The 19,805-nt window shown below is 39.1% G+C and overlaps 1 protein-coding gene across 2 annotated transcripts in view; it reads left to right on the top strand.

The window, feature by feature from the left end:
- LOC121526062 (protein jagged-2-like) overlaps positions 1-9,019 on the top strand; it is a 92,425-nt gene extending 83,406 nt beyond the window's left edge. For both annotated transcript variants that reach the window (XM_041812358.1, XM_041812359.1), the window contains 2 exons: positions 2,212-2,371; positions 4,580-9,019. In XM_041812358.1, the coding sequence (XP_041668292.1) occupies positions 2,212-2,371; positions 4,580-5,091 (672 nt within the window). In that variant the 3' untranslated portion in view covers positions 5,092-9,019. The remainder of the gene's footprint in view (positions 1-2,211; positions 2,372-4,579) is intronic.
- Positions 9,020-19,805: the final 10,786 nt, after the last annotated feature.

A 19,805-nucleotide genomic window follows, 5' to 3' on the forward strand; every position in this document is an offset into this window, starting at 1 on the left:
CCTGACTGTTTACTTCTATGAGAACAATGCTCACCTGTAAATCATGTCCAGCGCTCCTGTAAACATCACCCTAGAAATGTTTTTGTTTTTTAGGTGACACATTTTGATAAAGCATTAAAGGATGCATCTGCAGAGGCGCACACTCTGCTTGCATGTGCTTTTTTTTTTTTTTTTTTTTTTTTTTGGACACCTGGCGGTAATACCATATACATTGGTAAAACCTGTTGAAGGTATGATTTAAAAATGTATACCGCCGGTCATCCTATTTTAAAAGCATTTGAAGTACTGTATATCCTGCCTCTTGCCCAGTGACAGTTTGGATCGGCTCTTGCCCCCTGTGACAAGCTAATGACGTTTGAAAATAAATATCTCTCACATATTTAGTTTAAAAGAGAGTAAAAGAATTTTGGCAGGTGAAGTGGCAAAACAGAAGCAAACACCTGTGGATATCAGTCCTGCTGCCTCCTCTTCTCCTCACTTTCCCTCGTTCCTTCTCCGCCTTCAGTAAACCACACTCAGTTTGTCGCTGTTTACAATCTGTCTAGACCAATACAATCAGGTCACTTATTTCCTGTTTTCTTTGAGTTTAAAAAAGAAACGAAGAGAGAGAAAAAGAAGAGAGAGAAGTGGTTAAAGATTGTAACATCTGGAGAAGATTTAACTCCTCTGTTGAAGCACCTTGCTGATCTTTGTCTGTTATCCCTCCTTCTTCTTCCTCCAACATCTTCTTCTTCCTATTGCCCTTTAAACTTTTCCTCTCATGTTTTCTTTTTTTACTTTCTGTCTCTCTTTCTCTCCTTTCTCCCTTCTTTCTCCATCTTGGCCACCCAGACTCGGGGGAAATCAGTCACTTCGGGGCTCTAAGCTCTTAATGGAGGGGGATTACTTCATGCTCCTCTGATGTTTGCGGGCCTGTGATACAGGAAGAGGAGTGGCGAACCTGACATCCACCCCAATCTCACGACAACACCATCATAAAAAAAAAAAAAAAACGCTAACTCCCACTTGTTCTTGAGTAGTGGTGCCGCAGAATGTCAGCATGTATTTACTAGTGTGGGTAAAATCTTTAAAATGTCAACAAGGATTGCTGCGTGCAGCCGCTTTTCAGCCGCCATGTCGGGTTGGTTTATTCTCTTTGAAAGGTTCTGGGTGTGTTTGTAAACCCTGGAGCTGATCAGCGGGCCGCTCTGCTGCAAGGACTCCAACCTGAGAGGGAAACAAGTGGTTCAGTGTGTTTCAGAGAGTTCAAGAAAATGAAGAGGGTTTGTCTTCATGGCAAGCATCTTGTTCTGGATTTTGAACCTGAATTTAAAAAAAATGTTAACAAATAATTTAACTGACCTGTAATTCTGGTGCCAACTACAAAGGGATCCTAAGTTAACAAGCTAAGAAGAAACCATATTCTACTTTGATTTTTTTTTTGCTTGTTAGATGTTTTGTAAGTATTATTGTGCTCCAAATCTTTAATTGGTCAATACATTCATGTACCATTGCTGCTGTCCCAAATAGACAGTATTATACAGTCCTGAGAACTGCAGGATCTCTGAGTCTGCCTGGAGGTGCTGCCACCTGTAAGAGGAGGATAAGTTTGAGCACTATATGTTTGTAGTTTAGACACTTAGCCCCATTTAGCTTTGATGCGGTCTGTCAGTCACCTTGTGGGCGGGTTCAGAGGTGTGTGAATGAGCTGCTGATTTCTCCAGCAGAAGAAAAGAGGAGTGTTTGTCCCAGGCCGAGCGGGGAGCACAGCTGGCCTGTTCTCTATTGTTTGTCCTAATTGAACTGCACAGCACACAGCTAATCCCCCTCTGCCCCACACCTCCCGGCTCTCACCCTCAGCACCTTATTAGGCAATTAACTCCACCCTCTGTGGTCTCAGCAGGAGGGTCTGCAGCCTGCCAGATGTTAGGATGAGAATCTCTTTATTCTGACACATGAATGTGTTTTTTTCTCCCTCTCTTTGTTGTGCTGGATAGCCTCGAGCATGACTCTGACCATTTGGCAAATGAGGACTCTTTTCTTTACTGTACTGGTTAAATCTGGATTATCTGTTTGCTTTTACAGGGTTCACCCTTTTTAAACAAATCAGCTTTAACGAGTCTTGAAATTTAATACATTGATGCTCAGTTTTTAACTGTTTTTTGCTGCTGTAATGAAAAAAAGCTAACTCTTCATCTCCCTCTCTCTCCCTCTCTGTCTCCATCTGTTCAGTCTTTTGAGCAGGACGGGCGTTCAAAGGACAGCGATCGTGGTCAGATCCAGAAAGCAGCCAGCACCATCATCGGCGCCCTGTCCAAACGCCACAATAGCACCGTCATGCTAGCTGTGGTTGAGGTCAAAGTGGAGACACAAGTAGAGTCGCCGCCTGTTGGTCAGTATTGTCCACTATCATTTGTTTATTGGAGAAAAGATAAAATGGATAAAACCTATCCTCTAGCAGGAGGAACCGCAGCCTGAAGTGCAGAACAGCAAGGTTCTGCAGCAGTATCTTTCCTCAAACTTTGAGACCTTTGGACTTAGATAGAATTAAACTTGACAATCTCACCACACAAGCACACTGGACTCTCTAAAGCACCTTAATGTGTGAACTTAATTGCAATATTTAGTTCCAGTCAGTTATTACTGTTTTTAGAATTGTTTATTAATGCTTTTAGTTCAAGCTCTGTGCGCCATAATTTTGTTACTGTAGCCAACAGAATTGTGATCAGTGTGCACATATGGTGTATTTTTCAAATGAAAATACAGTATCTATTAATTATTAAGTGTGATAATAATGATCTTTTTATGTGGGTTAAGTCCCCAGTGCAGCTGAGCATGCACTCTTTGGAAAGTCACATCAATCAAAACATTAGCCAGTGATGACTGAGCTGACTGAAGGAGGAAGTAGAGCTTAGATCAAGCCCAAAACTTCCAGGCTGACCTTCCCTGAGCCTATGCATGTTTTCTCCTGGCCCATTACCCATGTTCATGGGCATGTGTCTGATTTAAACCTGACATTTCTAAATCTTTTGGCTGTTATAAAAAAGTTTAAAGAACAATTCTGGGTTGGTTTAATGGTAGAAATTAGGGCTGAGCGATTTGCAAAAATGATTTAATTGCGACCCCCCCCCCCCCATGTTGTGGTTGCCATTTTATATACAATTAGTTTTACTCCTTACATATTTTTCAATGAATACAAGCAATAAATCCTTCTATATTATAACCTTCACAATATAAGATGGAATAAAACAGGTCAAAATGATTGAAAAAAAATTCATTTTTGCTCATATTTTAAATTTGATATCAATTTCTATATTGAAGCAAATCAGAATTTTATGTCATTCGTATTTTGATAAAGAAAAACAAACATAAACAAGAAAAGCAGCATTTATGTAAATTATTCTAAAAATGACTTGGATGTGCTGCTGCAAAAATGTATTAAACTGGTATTTTGACACATTTCAAGTTAAAGAAAAGTTGCATTTTCTGCAGTTTGAAAATTGCAGCAGGCCGTATTGCAATTTAATTTAATTTGCTAATAATTTGCCAACCCTAGTAGAAATCTATTAAGATGAGACCCTAATGAGCGGAGACATATACTACAGACATGACCTATAAGAAGGCTTTATTGTTTATAATACAGGCGTCAGTGAGGATGAGGAGCAGACGCACAGACATCACTGTAAAATAATCAGAGAGGTTTTTGGAGAGACTCAGTCTGTTTATAGACAGCTGCTGTCTGCACTGCTCTGCTTTCTCTTCACTGGTAAATTAAGGTGCATAAGTAAAAATGATCAATTGGAAAAGGTGCTTCTTTTTCCTCCAGCTGTGCATAATCACGCTCTGTATTTTCCTCACTGACTTTTCCCCACTGCACTATTTCACTGTGTGTTTGCAGAGTGGAGCAGACTGGCAGTGCCACTTTTCAACAGCTTTTCTCCCTTAATATGTCAAAAACTTATATTAAAAAAAAAACTGGTATAGAAATGTTAATAAATAAACTGCTTAGAGTTTAGTTTTTCATTGAAATACTTCATTTAAAGTCATGTGACTGCAGAGCTGGGCAGTGTGTCTTTAGCTGTAAACTGTGCAGTCTGTCTGTACTGAGAGAAGTTGTTCTGAAGTTATTATTAGAAAAACTGACAAAAGCTAAAAAAATTCAGGACGGTGTGTTGTGCTGCTATGTCTGACAGGATGTCACAGATTCCCCATGGGCCTGACAAGGCCTGGGCCCAAACGTGGCGGCAGGGATCCAGGCCAATGGCCACGGTGGGCTTATCTCAGGCTAGGACAGAGGATCTAACCTCTAGATGGCAGCCAAGAAATTGCAGCTAATAAATTTTGGCTGACCTCCTATTTGTAATGAATGACCCATGTGCACACCATCCTTATAATTTCCTCCAAATATATTTTTTCTTTTTCTGAATTCAAGTATAAAGTAGTCCAAAAGATTTTGCAAGATTTCCAGTTTTTCAGCGCAAAGGATTCTGGTTGATTCAGATTGATTCTGGTTGTGAGCTGTGCTGTTTGAACATCTGTTAAGATTTCAATAAATCTTGTAGTGTGCGCCTGGCTTGACCTTTCCTATGACTACCCTCAGGTTACCTGGTCCCGGTGCTGTGCGTGGTCTTCAGCGTCCTCTGGATCTTCTGCATCGTCGTCTGCGTCTGGTGGACCCGCAAGAGAAAGAAAGAGCGCGAAAGAGCGACCCGATCCGAGGACACCACGGTCAACAACCAGCTAGAGCCGCTGCGGAGCAACGCCCTCAAGGACAACCGCGACAAAGACATTCAGTACGAATGCAAGAAACTGATGGGCCCTTCGGACAGGACGTGCGATGGGGCTGAGGGTGAGGAGGAAGGGGAGCAGGAGGGTGAGCAGGAGGAAGACGAGGAGAGGGTGATGGGCATGGGGGAGAAGTGCCCGCCGCAGAAGTGCTCCATAGCTGGGGCGGGGCAGGACAGAGGAATGATGGGGAAGGGAGGGGTCATCTGCACGTCGCGCAGCGGGCCGGTCAAGGCGCCCCACCGGACGTACAGCCCCAAAGACAACCGGTGTAAAAACCTGAACGCCGCCAAGCTCAGCGAGGACGTTAAAGACCAATATGTATGAGCACAAGAGGCGGAAAACAAACTGCAATGTCTTCAACGTCACTGACTTTGAAATCTTAAAAGCACCAAAAGTGAAGATTACAGATGCTTTAGTTTTCTATTTTTATTTGTCACACTTTATTTAACTTTTTCATCTGCGACATGGAGGCTTCTTTAACCAAAACACTTTAAAAAAAGAACAAAAAAACAACAACAATGAGCACCGCAGCTTCTGGATTTCTGGTTACAGTTTCACTTTGTTTTTTTTCTGTTTACAAGCTGATTTATTTGGTTTTTAACTTTTCAACTGAGCGAACACTAACCTTTTTTTCTCTGGACCTTGGAGATCTAAGTGACCGTCATTGGCTGGCAGCTGTTAACATTGTTTCTACTGTTTGGTGCATTCAGTTCCTGTCTGCCTTAGCCCAAACCTGCGGGCCTTTTTCTACACTGTCTTCATAATTTGTCTTTTTATAAAAAAAATAACAAAAAAAAAGATTTTATACATGTTAAAGTCCTTCAAAGTTGGCACAGAGAGTCCACTCTTTGATACCTGGCATGAGCATCTTTTGTTTACATTCACAAACATCTTTTCCATCTTGTGTTCTCTAAATCCTTTTCAGATAACTTCATGATGATTTTCAGTATTTTCTTTAGTAGAAAAGTGCCTTCAGCCCTTATTTTCTCCTTTTTTCTCCTCCGAAAGAGTTTATGCAGAACTAAAACACGTATAAAGGGAAAGATGTCCTAGTAACAACTCTTCACACCCCACTAAAAGTTATTTTCTTTGCGATGTAAATATGTAAATATGAAAAAATGGCTGTTTATATTTGAATTTTAGTAACTTAAGTGATGCTTTGTATCATAGTTATTCTAAAGAATAAGACTGTTTTTGTGCTTGTTGTTTTTTAATGATGTCATTCCGTTTATTTGTGTCTGTTTGACACTGACAGGTTTTATACAGACTGTTTCTGAGGTTTCACTGAATCATGAGCATCGGTTTAAAAACAGATCATGATTGTCTTTATGTGTTAGGATTATTTGTTCAAAACCCAAATAGAGTTAATAAGAGCAGTCTTCACTTGATTGTAGGTCGACAGAGTTAAAGAGTAGGACTTTTGACCTACAACGTTAACCTCTCAAAAAAAATGTTCAAATTTCTGTCATCTTTGAGTTGATATGTCTTTTAAAAGACATCTACATGGGTCATCCCACTTGCAAAGGAAGGCTTCTCTACAATGTTGTTATTTTTCACTGTCCTTACAGCATGCGAGCTAAGTCTGCTAAATATTTCATCGTCTGCCCTGTAAATTTCAGTTTCCTCTTTTAAAACTACAGCCTAGTGCTTTTATTTTAAGTGTGGAGAAGTGGATGTATGGGGCTGTGACTTGATGAGCCTTTGTCGGCTCTGAGTCTCATAGTTTTGCCTGTGTGTGGGCTAAAGTCGGTATGGATATTATCAATGCACCACTATCTCCACTTTTTAAAACAAGCTAACAAGCTCTGTTAAGTGAGGAAAGTGAGATAAAATCAAGATAATCTTCCTTTTTGGACACTCCTGGTTCCTTGTCATCGCCCCCTTTCCTTGTTCCTTTTTCATGCCCAGCAAAGAACTGGGGACAATAGGAGTGGGGTGACAGCAGAAAGATGTGGCGCCACATTAGGCTGCATTACCCAGCATCCCTCACAGGTTGTCAGGATCCTACAATAAAAATCAATGTAATCAAGCTGATGTTGTTGCTGACATTCGTTAGCATCATGTGTAGTTAGGACACGCTTTTATTAACACCAGTTCTGAGTTTGAGTTTCCCACCGTTCAGATTACATAAAAAGCACCCCTCTATACATACATATTTAAGGGCCTGTGTCAATATACAGTTTTTTATGCTGGCAATGCCAAATTTCATAAAAAATCTGTGCAGTTAAGCTTTTTTAACTGTTTTAAGTGCACCTCAAAACAGTTCTTGGTGTCACCTTTTTGTCACTGTGCTGACAGCGCTATCAGTTTAACTTTTGGAAAACTGCTGCAATGTCAATGTCACTTGCTTCATCTACCATCATAACCAGAAAAGGGGCATGACATATGGGGAGCTGGTGGAAAAGTGGTCAGGTTGCACCCCATATACTTTCCACTCTCTCATCCCTTCTCCCAGCTCTATCTGCTGTCATATCTCTATTAATAAAGGCACAAAATCCCCAAAATAAATCTTTAAAAAAAGAGGGGGGATGGGACTTAACCATAGCCTTCGTCAATGGTAACTGACTCATCTTGTACATGTGTAGAGATATTACTAATGCCAGTACATGGTTCCTTTTCTTTGTTTTTATATTTTCATGGTTGTAATTCCTTAAATAAAGGAGAAAATCAAGGATAGCTATTTAAAACAGACTTTCTGGTCACTACCGAAGGAAGCTGGAGACAGCTTTCCTAACATAGCAACAATTAGAAGCACTCTGAAACTGAATCATGGGCGCTGTCAGCATTAAAAAAAACCCATTAACAAGCACAGGCCTGAAGTTATGCTAGTCATCCCTTCAAAATAATCCAAATGGTATTGATTCAAGCGCAGTAGTTTTCAAAAACTGTTTTTGTTCAGTCCCTTGGCAATTCTTTTCAATTTCTGTTGGTCTTTCCCATTTTTTTCCATATTTGGTTCTGTATTTTGCCATGCAACTGGTTGTAATGTATTCATTTTAATGACAAAAGACCTTCATGGCATCCCCAATAAACACAGAAGACTTTCAGTGCAGACAGGTGACATTTGGTGACACTACAGCAGCCAGAAGAGGTTAAAAGAAAGCTACATTTGTTTTTCCCTGTCTGAATAAATGACAAATCACTTTTTTTATTTTGTAATATGTACCAGTGATCTTTACAGTTCACTTTGGAATATGCAACAGGATGGTGATCAAAGAAAACCAAATGATTTTGTTTGTATTTCTGCACTTTTTGTCCCATTATTTGATGAAAATTTTGAAGTTATGTCTAATATCACACCCTGATTTGCTTTTTACTTTTACTTTTGTACTTTAAAAACTGAAAACAGTCAGTTAAATATTAAGATACATAAGAGATTCATTCATTTTTGCCTCCTCTGACAGTCGTGGTGTCTCTGAATTTAAATGTCTGATAAATACTGCTGTCTTTTCCAGAGCTTTATTCGTTAGTTGCTCTTAATTAGGGACTCCAAATGGCACAAACAAACATATCCCTGTGCTGCGTTGGCGTATCAGGTCTTAAACCTTTTGATGACTTTTTGTTAATCCACACTTTTGGGTCACAGGGTCCAAACAACTTTAAAGCACTGCTGCCTGTCCCTCCTAAGCTCATCGTACTTCAGTTATAAATCTACACTTTTACAGTCTGTTGACAGTGGAGATGCCGCGCAGGGCAAGCAGGGTGTTTATTGAGTATGAAAACCTTTTCATGATGGCCGTCGCCCACTGAAGCACCCTTTGAAAGACACTGATTCCCCCCTTTTATGAAAGATTAAATATGTGTAGTTTGAATGGGACTCTACCTGCAGAAGATCACCCTGCATCCTTATTTTCCCTCACCTCTCCTTGTGTTTCTATCCTGGTCTAATGAAGGGAACAAGTTGTTGATGTTGTTGTGCTTGTTGTCCAGTGTTTGTTACGAGTCTGTTTCTGCACTAAGAACACACAGGAAGAGAGAAAAGTTCAGCATTACCTCCACAGTTGTAGTGAGGATACAAAGTCAGATGTTTTCACTATTTGTGGATGAATATTGTGTTTTCATTTTCATGTTCTTGTTAGAAATACTGATGCATAAACCCAAATTCATCTTCTGTCAGTACATTTTATGTTGTAAGTCCCACAGGAGGGGCTGAATGTGCAGAACATTGTAATTATTTTGTACAAAATTTGGTAAAAGTCTTGGTTTGTTAGTGGAATTTTTTTGTTTGTTCTTAGAACAACCCTATTATTTATTAAAGTATTTTATACCAAAGCTGCTGCTTCTTTCTCCTTTTTCAATTTTGTATGAGACAATTTTCATCCTTGGTTGATAGCTTTGTCCCCTGCAAGACCATGTTTACTAAGCCACATTTCTCCTGGTTGTGCTGTTGTCGCACTGCCTTTTATGCTTTCAGATAGGTTTTTCAAAAGTGCAAGGTTGGCAGGTTTATCTATGGAAGTTTGGGATAAGTTATCTATAGTACGTCCTGATTTTAACATTTTTAGACATCCATTTGAAGTCAGTAACTCACAGTTTTACTGATGAGTGTGACTATTAATGCAATGACTTTTAATGACCTGTGCTGTGCTAACCACGGTGTAATCAGAAACTAAGCACCATATTAAACTGCTTTCATGCCTCTGCACTGGCTGAGGCTGGTGGTATTATGTTTTGGTACTGTCCATCCATCTATTTCAACAACATCAAATTTTGCAGAAATGTTCACTCTGACTCAAGATGAACTGTTTGGATTATAGAGGTCATAGGTCAAAGGTAAAGATCATGGGGCTTTTGCATCCCTTCCCTAAAACATTTTTACCACATATAGCATGCCAGCCCTTCCTCTTTGCTGAAACCATTGGAAACAATTCAAAGCAGAAGAGAACTGCTAACATTAGCCTTCATAGAATATTAGCAGCAACCTCAGAACTAATTTATATCTACTGACAAGGCCGCACATAAGGGGGGATAAAGGGGGGAGGTTTCTGGGGCCCAACCAGACTGGAGGTCAGCAAAATCATGATGCATAGTAAAGTTAAGCCATAACGATATTCTATTTTTTAACCTGAAGAATAACCACTCTTACCAAAGCAACAGAAGATGAAGTCTTATTATTATGTCATAGTAAAATATAGCCTTTTAAAAAACTATAAATGGTTTTCTTAAAACAGTATTACCTTTTTATTGATGATGATGACAATGTGGATGGGCAAACTGAACTTAACAGTTAGCAAAGTAATGTCAGACTTCATAGCAAGGCCATAATGCACACAAACCTCAGGATGGCAGAAATAAAGCAGAGAAAACTTTGACAACTTAAACGGAAAACAGATGGTCGAGTGGTTTAAGGCACTACCCATGTACGCAGTTGGAATCCAGCCTGTGGCCCTTTACCCCATGTTTCTCCCCACTGTCTTCCCTGTTTCTGGTTCTATCCGCTGTCCTCTTCTATCCAATAAAGGCATGAAAAGGCCCAAACTAAGTCTTTAAAAAAAATGGGCATATAGCAGCAAAAATGGGTAAAAAAAATTGTAATAACTAGATAAAAAGTGGCAAAAATAGATGGAAAACAGCAAAATTGGATAGAAGTACTCAATAAGAGTGGCAAGACCTGTACAATAAGTGGCAAACAATAGGAAAAAAAATGCCAAAAGTAGTGGAACAAATGGCCAAAATGGTAGAAATAGGCAGAAAGCAGCAAAAAGTGGTAAAAAAAAAAATGGTATAAATTGACAGAAAAAATGGTTGCAGGTGGCAAAAAAGAAAAACAAACCAGCAAAAATTTGATAATAGTACTATAAGAGAGTGGCAAAGTGGGAAAATGGGCGTAAAGTGGCAGAAATGGGCAGAATGACGCAAAATGGGGGGAAAAGTGGTACAAATTGACAGAAAGTGGCAAAGATAGATTTAAAAAAAAGCAAAATTTTGAGAAAAGTGACAAAATAAAGTGATAGAAATGGGCAAAAAGTGGCAAAAATGGGATTTTATACATCTCTGTGTATAACCTTTACAGATGAACTAAGCAGCAACCTCTGGTGTTTATGAAATTACCATTGCCAAAGTGCATAAAACTGCAGTTCCTTGAGTGTCCACTTGAGGCAAGCTTCCAAAGTCCTGCAAGTCTCATTAACTCCCATGTTAAAATGTAATTTTTACATTAAAAAAAGCCTAGGGGGGAAAAGAAAGTGGTAGCCATAGCTTGTATTTATTTACCTACATTGTACAGGGGTTAATGTTTTAATTACTAACCCATTTTGATGATTTTAAGACTAAGAGTTGTGCATAATAAGGCATGGGCTGATTTAACTTACAGACATGCATGTTAGACTTAAAGTGTCAGCTTCACCTCTCTGCCTTTTTGTTTTACTCACCCAAAGTTAAGTAGAGTCAGTATTGCCAATATGGCAACCTTCATCATTCAGCTTCATGCCTATTCAGAAACCAATGAGTGATGTCATTGAGTCTATGTCCATATTTATACAGTCTATTTTCCTGACCAGTGTTATATTCAATGTCATCTGTCCCCATGTTTAATAATGTTGTGTACCTTTTATCTGCTAATTCTTGGGCTTAGCGGGTATGCTAATGTCTGATTATAGCTGTGGTAGCTACACATATCTACATCAGCACAATGTTTGTATTCATTCTTAATGCTTCAGCTCTTGTATTCTTCTTTGAAGCTGAGAAAATTCTACCTAAGCTTTAGCCTTCAGTCTTAAAGTCAAAGAAATCCATGACTGCAGGCTGTTTTGGTGGTAAGATGCTCATCAGTTGTTTAGCTGCTCCACCATTGGTATACTTGTGTTTCATTATGCTAAATTTACAGGTAAGAACATCAATATTTTTGCTGAAATGGACATCACAGGTAGCCAATCAGCCACCTCTCAGCCTCCCGCTTCATTTAGCGCCAGTCCAATGAGGTGAGTCCTTGGTGTGCCTCCATCTGCCCCTTTAATGACACTGTGGGAAATGATTAACATTAACCCGCTCTGCATGAAAGCCTTCCAGCAGCTGTGTTGGATATCCATAATGCTTGGTGGGACGTTATGTGCCGTGCTGTGTGTTCATTAACCCGGCAGTTGTTTCGGGAAGAATGGGAAACGTGTCTGGAATCCTGGATGGCGAGGCGCTGGGGTCACATGCGTGTGCGGTGCACGGTGGCTGACCCACTTGGAGCGAGGAACAATGAAGGAGAAGGAGATGGTGGTGTAGTAGAAGGAGGAAGGGCCGGTGGTGGCCGAAGGATCGCGTGTCATTCTACAATGCAGTGTGTAAGATGATACCAGATTCCAGGAGCTGCTTATAGTGAACGCTGAGGGTCCACTCTGCTTTGTTTTCCATGCTGCATGATTGGCCTCACTACAGTGAAACCATGAAATGGTAGCCGCAAAAAAAAAAGTGCAGCATTTGGACTGACAGCTGCAATTCAAGCTCATAGCAAGGCTGATTTGGAGGTTATAAAATGAGATTTGTTGGAGTGTGCATTGTAAACAAAAAGTTGAAATGTGGCAGAGGCCTACAGTAAGGTCACTTCAGTTTAGTTGTCATGTTGTTTGTGGGTCATTTGGAAACCTCTTTTGTATATGAACAACATAGGCTTAGGGATATAAGGATTTTTGGCTGAGAGTTCACATCCATGGAGGATACATGCAGGGTGAAGTATACCTTCAGACCACTCTTTTTTCAGTCCACAAAGTGTACTTACTGAGCAGTATATCACTGTTTTCCTTAAATGCAGGAATATGGCCTTATGAGTGAGAAAGCAGTGCTGCTTATCTGGTCTGCATTGCTACAGTAGGTATCCCAGCACATTTGTGAAGTGAGGCCTGAATCATTGACTGTTGTCCTCTAAGGGGCCTTAAGATATGGCTGAAAAAGGTTGAAATCTGGCTTCAGAGCTACGTTACCTCTGTAGCTAACATAGCTTTTTTTAGCTTCAGATTCAGCTACTTTACCTGTGTTGCTATGTAATCTACATAGTCAACATAGATTTATAGCTTTGGATTTAGCTATTTTACCTACATATCTACCTTATCCATTTGGCTTTGTTAGCTTTAGACTTAGCAATTTCACCTGCATGGCTACATTATCTACATAGCTTTGTTAGCTTTAGCATTAGCTATGTTAGCTGTATAAGGGGGTTTTCATGGAAGACAAGCTTTAATCTCTCTTAAGCAGACTGGTTACTTTGCTTTATTAATGTTTTGTAATTAGGTTGTGCGGGCCAGTTGTTGCTGTTATCTATGTAATTCATGTAACTTTTCTAACTTTAGATTTATCTATTTTACCTAAGTAGCCATGATCAGTATCACATTTTTGTGGTTCAGAGGGAACTTATTGTCATATGGCCCCATAATATGTCAACGTTAAACGACACTTAACCATCCCAGACAGAAGAGTATTCAGTTGGGTTTTTCCATGTTGACGAGTTGGATAGTTTAACATGTGCTGTCAATCTGAACAGACAGCGAGTGATATTTTTAATTTTTCCGTAGCCTTCTTACACTTTCCAAACTCATAAAAGCCTCATATACTGCCATGTAGACTGAACGTTTATACATTTTCTTTAATCAAACATAACCAAGCATGGAATTTATCACGAGTCAATGGGCTATCACAGGTTAACACAGTCAGCACGTCTTTCTACTCAACTTACCTGCTGCGTTTAAACTAATCCCTCATAAAGTTTGTGTCCCATTTATACTACGTATAAGTATGATTATTCCCTAATGCAGCCGATTCATAACCACAACCATCCTGTACAAAAATATTCCACTTAAAACAAGAAGTTTTTCATGGCGTGTCACCTCTGTTTGCATTGTTTTTAACAGGCACCTGCACAGTCACCTATATTTTCTTTCCAGGTATTTTAGTCTTTAAACGTACTTTTTGGCGCCCAAACCCTTATCACGTGACGTTTATATCCCCACAAGCACCAATACATTAATTGTTATAATAGAAAAAACGGGTGATGTTACTGCATTTTTAGTGCTATTTGGAAGGTAAACACAAACTGTAAATCATAATCAAAAGCCACACCCCCTTAACATCTGCCTCACTACCACCAGTTAATTTAACATCAGTTAATCTGTGACACCGGTGATTTTGATGTGACACCAAAAAGTCTAGCGGAAACTCTGGCCTGAGCTATGTTAGCTGCATTAGAGTGTTTTCATGGAAGACAAGCTTTTTTTTTCTGAAAGCTGACTTTTTGCTTGGTTTTATTAAACATTTTGTAACTAGGTTTAGCAGGTCAGCTTTTTGACTTTAACTTTTAGCATCCTAACCTTAAGTTTAAACCGATTTTATTTTGAAAGCACTGGCGTGTATTTCCGTTCTGATACCCAGATGAAAAACTAGACATCAGAAGTGCTTCTACTACAGCATTTTTAATGGTAAGTAGTAACATGAATGTGATTGGTGCAGATAGAAATGCTAAATTCCCCATTGGACCACCCCTGTTAAAACAGAAATAACAAAAGTTACAAGTAATGACAAATTGTTCTAAATATGTCAATCTGCCGGTTTCATACCAAATATGCTATAGATAGATCTGCCTCTATTTGTACAGCTATTATAGTAAGCCTCTTAAAACAGTTACACAAGACAGATGTTTAGCATCACGCATCTCCTCAGTTAATTTCCCCGCCATACCCGTTATCATAAATCTAACTACATGCTTGGACAACACCAAGTTAAGAGTAAAGCTTCATGACAGAACATCGTGGTTTTCATGCTCCATTTGATGCTTGTTCTCTTGGATAATTTAAGCGACTGAAACAAAGCGTCTCCACAGTGACATACATGCTCAGCTTGATGTTTAACTTAAAGTCTCACTTCTTCTGCATCCATCCATTCATCCAGACAGAGAGAGATGACTCACTGCAGCGGTTAATCTGCTCTGGAGATGAATGGATGCCTCAGCCACCAGGCACGCAGCAGCAATGGAGCCACCTGGTCTACGGTAGGACTGGATCATATAATGAATGAAGGGATGTATGGACAGGTAAAAGCACTGCAGCCTCACTCTGAGTAGCAGACATTCGGCCTTTACCATTACTGTTGAAGTCAACATATATTTTTAAAAGCTACTGAACTAAATGAAGGTTTTTTTTTTCAAAAAAGTTAATACTGAATCAAAAACACAAGGTTTAAAACATTGTTGAAGTTTTAACCTGAACTTTACTCTGTTTGAATCTACTAGAGCAAGTGCAAACAGAACAAAGATGAACAACTTTTCAATATAAATAATCTCACTGTTGCAGTCAAATTTGTGACAAAGTTGTTAAATTGAAACAGTTTACTTGCCAGTGGCAAGCAACAATGTTTGAATCAACTTGGGCCCATTAGCTCACCAACAGGGGAGCTAATGGTGAACTTGGTTCCAAAATATAAGGATATAAAGCAGTTCTGTCTCTCGTTAAAGTACAATTATGAAGAAAAAAATGGTAAGAATTAATTTTAAGTAGGAATAATTGTTTTGTTCTTTTAGAATGTTATAATTTAATGTCAAGCCCTGGTTAAAATGAAGCTTGGCTGCAATCAGAAACCTTCACTTAATGCAGTACAACATGTGAATTTGCAGTAAATGGGAAGAAAAATAGCCATCAGTGGGATTATAGACCCTAAGTTAAGTGATCAATCAACAAACAATCTAAATGTTTCTAATGTAAGCACTGACTGGTCCAAAACAATGTTTTTGTTGTTCACTCCTCTGGCAATTCTTCTCACCTTCTGCTGATCTGATCCATTTTTTCCACATTTTATTGAGGATATGTGGTGACATTGCAGCAGCCAGAAGAGAAATTTTAGAGAGATTGTTTTATTATTTGAGTAAATACCCATAATGCAGTGCATTTCCTGAAGAAAAGTCAATGAAAGATAACAAGCAATAAAGCTGGGTAGAACATAACTAGCTGCCACACCGCAAAATTGGAGTGTTGCAACTGAAAAAGAACCAAAAGACTTTAAAACTTAAGATTTTATTTTCATTTTTGCCTTCAGACAAACAGCAAATTTCTTCTGAGATCCATACTGTTACTTTGAAATTGATTGCAGCAGCTTGTATCCAGATGTTTATCGACAGCTGTTTCTCTGTTGTGGTGTAATGAATGAAACGCCCCAGCTCTTCCAGAAACATCTATGTACTAAGTGAGACTTTTCTCCTCTGTAGTCCCCAGTAGCAGGATGAGTTGAATTTCATGTAGCTCTCTCAAACTGTGAACTTGTTCAGTGTTGAACACGAAGATGCTGATGACAATGGCATTGATTACAATGACACTGAGATCTCATGTTGTGATTTATTGTTTTACGTTGTGGTGATGATGACAATATAAACATCTGATGCTTCTTTACACCCTTTGTAGTCTTATGGTGCTGCATTATAGCACCTGCAGTTCTTTCAAAAAATATTCATACCCCTCCAAAATTCAGACCGTTTGCAACAACACTTTAAATTCAGCTCAGGTTCCTCCCATTTCTCTGGATCTTTCCTGAGATGTTTCTACCTTGACTGGAGTCCACCTGTGGAAATTAAACTAATGGGACATGATTTGGAAAGGCTCACCTCTCTATAGAAGGCCTCACAGCTGACAATGCGTATCAGAGCAAAAACCAAGCCATGAGGTCAAAGGAACTGCCTGCAGAGCTCAGAGGCAGGACTGTTGCAAGGCACAGATCTGGGGAAGACTGCAAAAAAGTTCTGCTACTCTGAAAGTTCCCAAGAGCTCAGTGGCCTCTTAATTCTCAACTGGAAGATGTTTGACATGACCTTGACTCTTCCAAGAGCTGGTTGCCCGGCCAAACCGAGCAATCGAGGGAGAAGGACCTTATTAAGGTATTATTAAAAATAAAATCAACATGAGCAAAAATAATTGCAATTAAATATTTTTTTTATCCTTCTTCCCTAGATAATTCTGTCTAATGCTGATGAAGTTTAGCGTTAGTTCATGGAAGTCATACCTCCACCCCAGCCACCTCCTGTGAGGCCTTCTACAGAGAAATCATGTCCAATCAAACTGATTTTCCATAGGTGGATCCACTCAAGGTGTAGAAACATCTCAGCAAAGATCCAGAGAAATAGGAGGAACTGAAGCTAAATTTAAAGGGTTGTTGCAAAGAATCAGAATACTTTCAGTGCCTAACAAATTTATTAGACCACCACCCAAAGTAAGGTTTATGCCACAGCTGCTCTAAATTAACAGCATTGGCAATTACCAAAATCATTTTTTATGTTTCTGCAATGGTTAATACACCAATATGTAGAAGCTCTTTAACCCAAATGATATTTTTAATGCTAAAATATAATTATTATTGTATTCATGAATTTTCAAATTTACTGATTTACAAAAAAACTAAAAAAAATAGTAAAGCACATTAATATTTCTTGATCAATATGTCAAATTATAGTTATTTATTTGCATTCCTGAACAGAAAACTGAGTTTTAGTGGTTGAATGTTATGCTTGATTAATTTCTGACTTCTCAGAGAAGCCCAGTGAGCCGGCTCAAATTTGGGAATAAAAAGGTGAATTCAGTTTGAAATTCCTTATTCCTGTTCAAAATGGTAAAACGTGGAGAGCTGACTGAAAATGAAAGAGTCCGCATTAAAGCACTTCATGATGCTGGATGGTCTTTGAGACAATTATGACGGGTGGTCTAATAAATTTGTTAAGCACTGTACATAATTTTGGGCTGAAGCATGTGCTAAATGAAATCTTAACATTGTTAACCGGAAAGGAAGAACAGGTTGTGTGGAGACAAGAATAAGGGGGAAAAGAGGGATTAAGAGAGTCCCAGTATAGGTCCAAAAATCTGGTCTGAAAGTCACAAAAGAATCCCTGAAGTTCATAATGAAATGTGTTTTTTTGTTTATGATCAACCCTTTTCACTTATCAATTCCACAGCAGTGTCATAATGAAGCTTTGTGTTATAATACCTGTGTTCGACACTAACTCCACACTGATGTAGCACTGATGTGTGTATTTTTAAATGTAAAAAATCCTTGAAGAACTCTCAGTATGATTAACATTATCACCTTAACTGTACCCCTCAGACTCCTGTGAAATAGCTTCAGTGGGTGAGGTCAGGTCACCGTTGGGTATCCGCGCGTCGCCAGTCTCATCGGGGTATCACAGTAAAATCCGAGGTATTCCCTGACCTGCTGCTCTGGCGCCACTCAGCTTCTAAACACAATGACCCAGATATAATGAAGGCGGGAGGCTCAATGACTTTCCCCAGCCTCCTCCTGCTTCTCACACACACCCTGTCTCGACATTCGCTCAGACCTCACACACACACCTGTTTTCACCGGATCACCATCGGCGTGCTTTAGTCTCACACACTCCAGTGATGATGAAATACTGCGACAACCACGGCTGCTGGACCGGGTCCCTGTGAGTGTCGGTATCCTGCTCACGTCCAGAGGCTCCTTCAGACCGCCATGACTATGAATAAACACAGACGGCTGTTTATGTTATGTTTCCATAGCAAGAAGATGCGATTATTTTATACATTTATAAAATGTAAGTACAGCAAAATACAATCTGAGTGAGGAATCAGCCACCTTCAAGCAAATATATCAATAATCTACAGCTCTTGACTTTGGCATGACGACTTTGACAAAACGAATTGCCTGTTTGCTCACTTGACTTTTACATCAAGTGAACAAAAAGGCAATTTGTTATTGGCCACTTTTTATTTCCCTTTTAGTAACTCCAGCTAAAACATACTTCAGTCAAAATAAAATTAAAAAGTATTTAACTCCAAGTTTACTTGAACTGAGTAACTGAGTACTGAGTAACTACTGAGGAGTTGCACAGTAAAATAGGATCTCTCCTTATTTACAAAACAAGTGAATATATCTAAATTTAAAGAGTCTGTATTGGTTCAAAGTTCATCAACCTCATAGCAAGGCAATGCAGATGAAGAATATTCACTATGCATCCTTTAGGAACAGCCCATTTCACAGGTGTGAACTCTAACTCAGTGGATAGCTTCACTCATGGTGCAAATGTGTCTCGAATCAAAAAATGATCCACCTAAAACAAACAAAATAATCCCAGCAGGGATCTCTTTCCAACAGGAAGCATCCAAACACAACTAAATGCGTGACGGGAAATTCCACCCACACATCCCCCTAGATGTGGGAGTAGCCTAGATCAGTTGATTCTTTACAGAGTTGAGCAGACACTGGTGAATCCACACTGTCAAATAATTTCCAACACTGAAGACCATTTCTCTCAGAATGGAGTTAAAATAAACTTTGAAATGTTCAACCCTGAGATATCAACACACAAGTTTTAGCTGTGTCCAACAGCTGCTTTAAGATCTGATGTGGAGTACTTCTCTCTGGGTGCTACTGTGTAGTCAACAGAGATGGAGCAAGAACAAGAATATTATACTCAAGAAAAAGTTCAGTTACTCTGGTTAAAACTTACTTAAATAGAAGTAAGAGAGCTGACTTCAAAATATAGCCTAAAAATATACTAAATTACTGCATGAGTAAATGTAATTAGTTACTTTTCATCCCTGCTGTCAGTAACCTGTCAGTATTGTCTCAAATTGCGAGTTGTTTTGAACAAAAAGGAAGTTACGACAGTTGATCTGCCTCTGTTTTCTTCTACTTTTTTAACAGCAATTTATAAAAAGGCATCAGGTGATTATAATCATTTGAAAGTTTGCCGATGCTAATAACACGTTAGCTGGCTAGTGAATTCTAATTTTAGCAAGCATGTAGATTGCTAACAGTAAAATATATGCTACGATACCAACATGGCTTTCATTGAGGGGTGGACATTCAGACATTTTGAGTGTTTTTGAGTATACTGGACACACTACGCTCACTTATGCATATTTAGCATTTAGTAGAGAAGTGATTCGAGACACTTGGTATATTTACATTTCCAATATTTAACAGGAACTGAAGACAGTTTAACTTCCTGTGTTTTTTATTCTTCTTTTAACAGTAAATTGCAAGCTGATGTTAGGCAGTTATAACCAAATTTATCAGCTGTTTTGACCCACTAATAAATGTATTAC

Source organism: Cheilinus undulatus, linkage group 18 (genome assembly GCF_018320785.1).
Source record: "Cheilinus undulatus linkage group 18, ASM1832078v1, whole genome shotgun sequence".
NCBI lineage: Eukaryota > Metazoa > Chordata > Actinopteri > Labriformes > Labridae > Cheilinus > Cheilinus undulatus.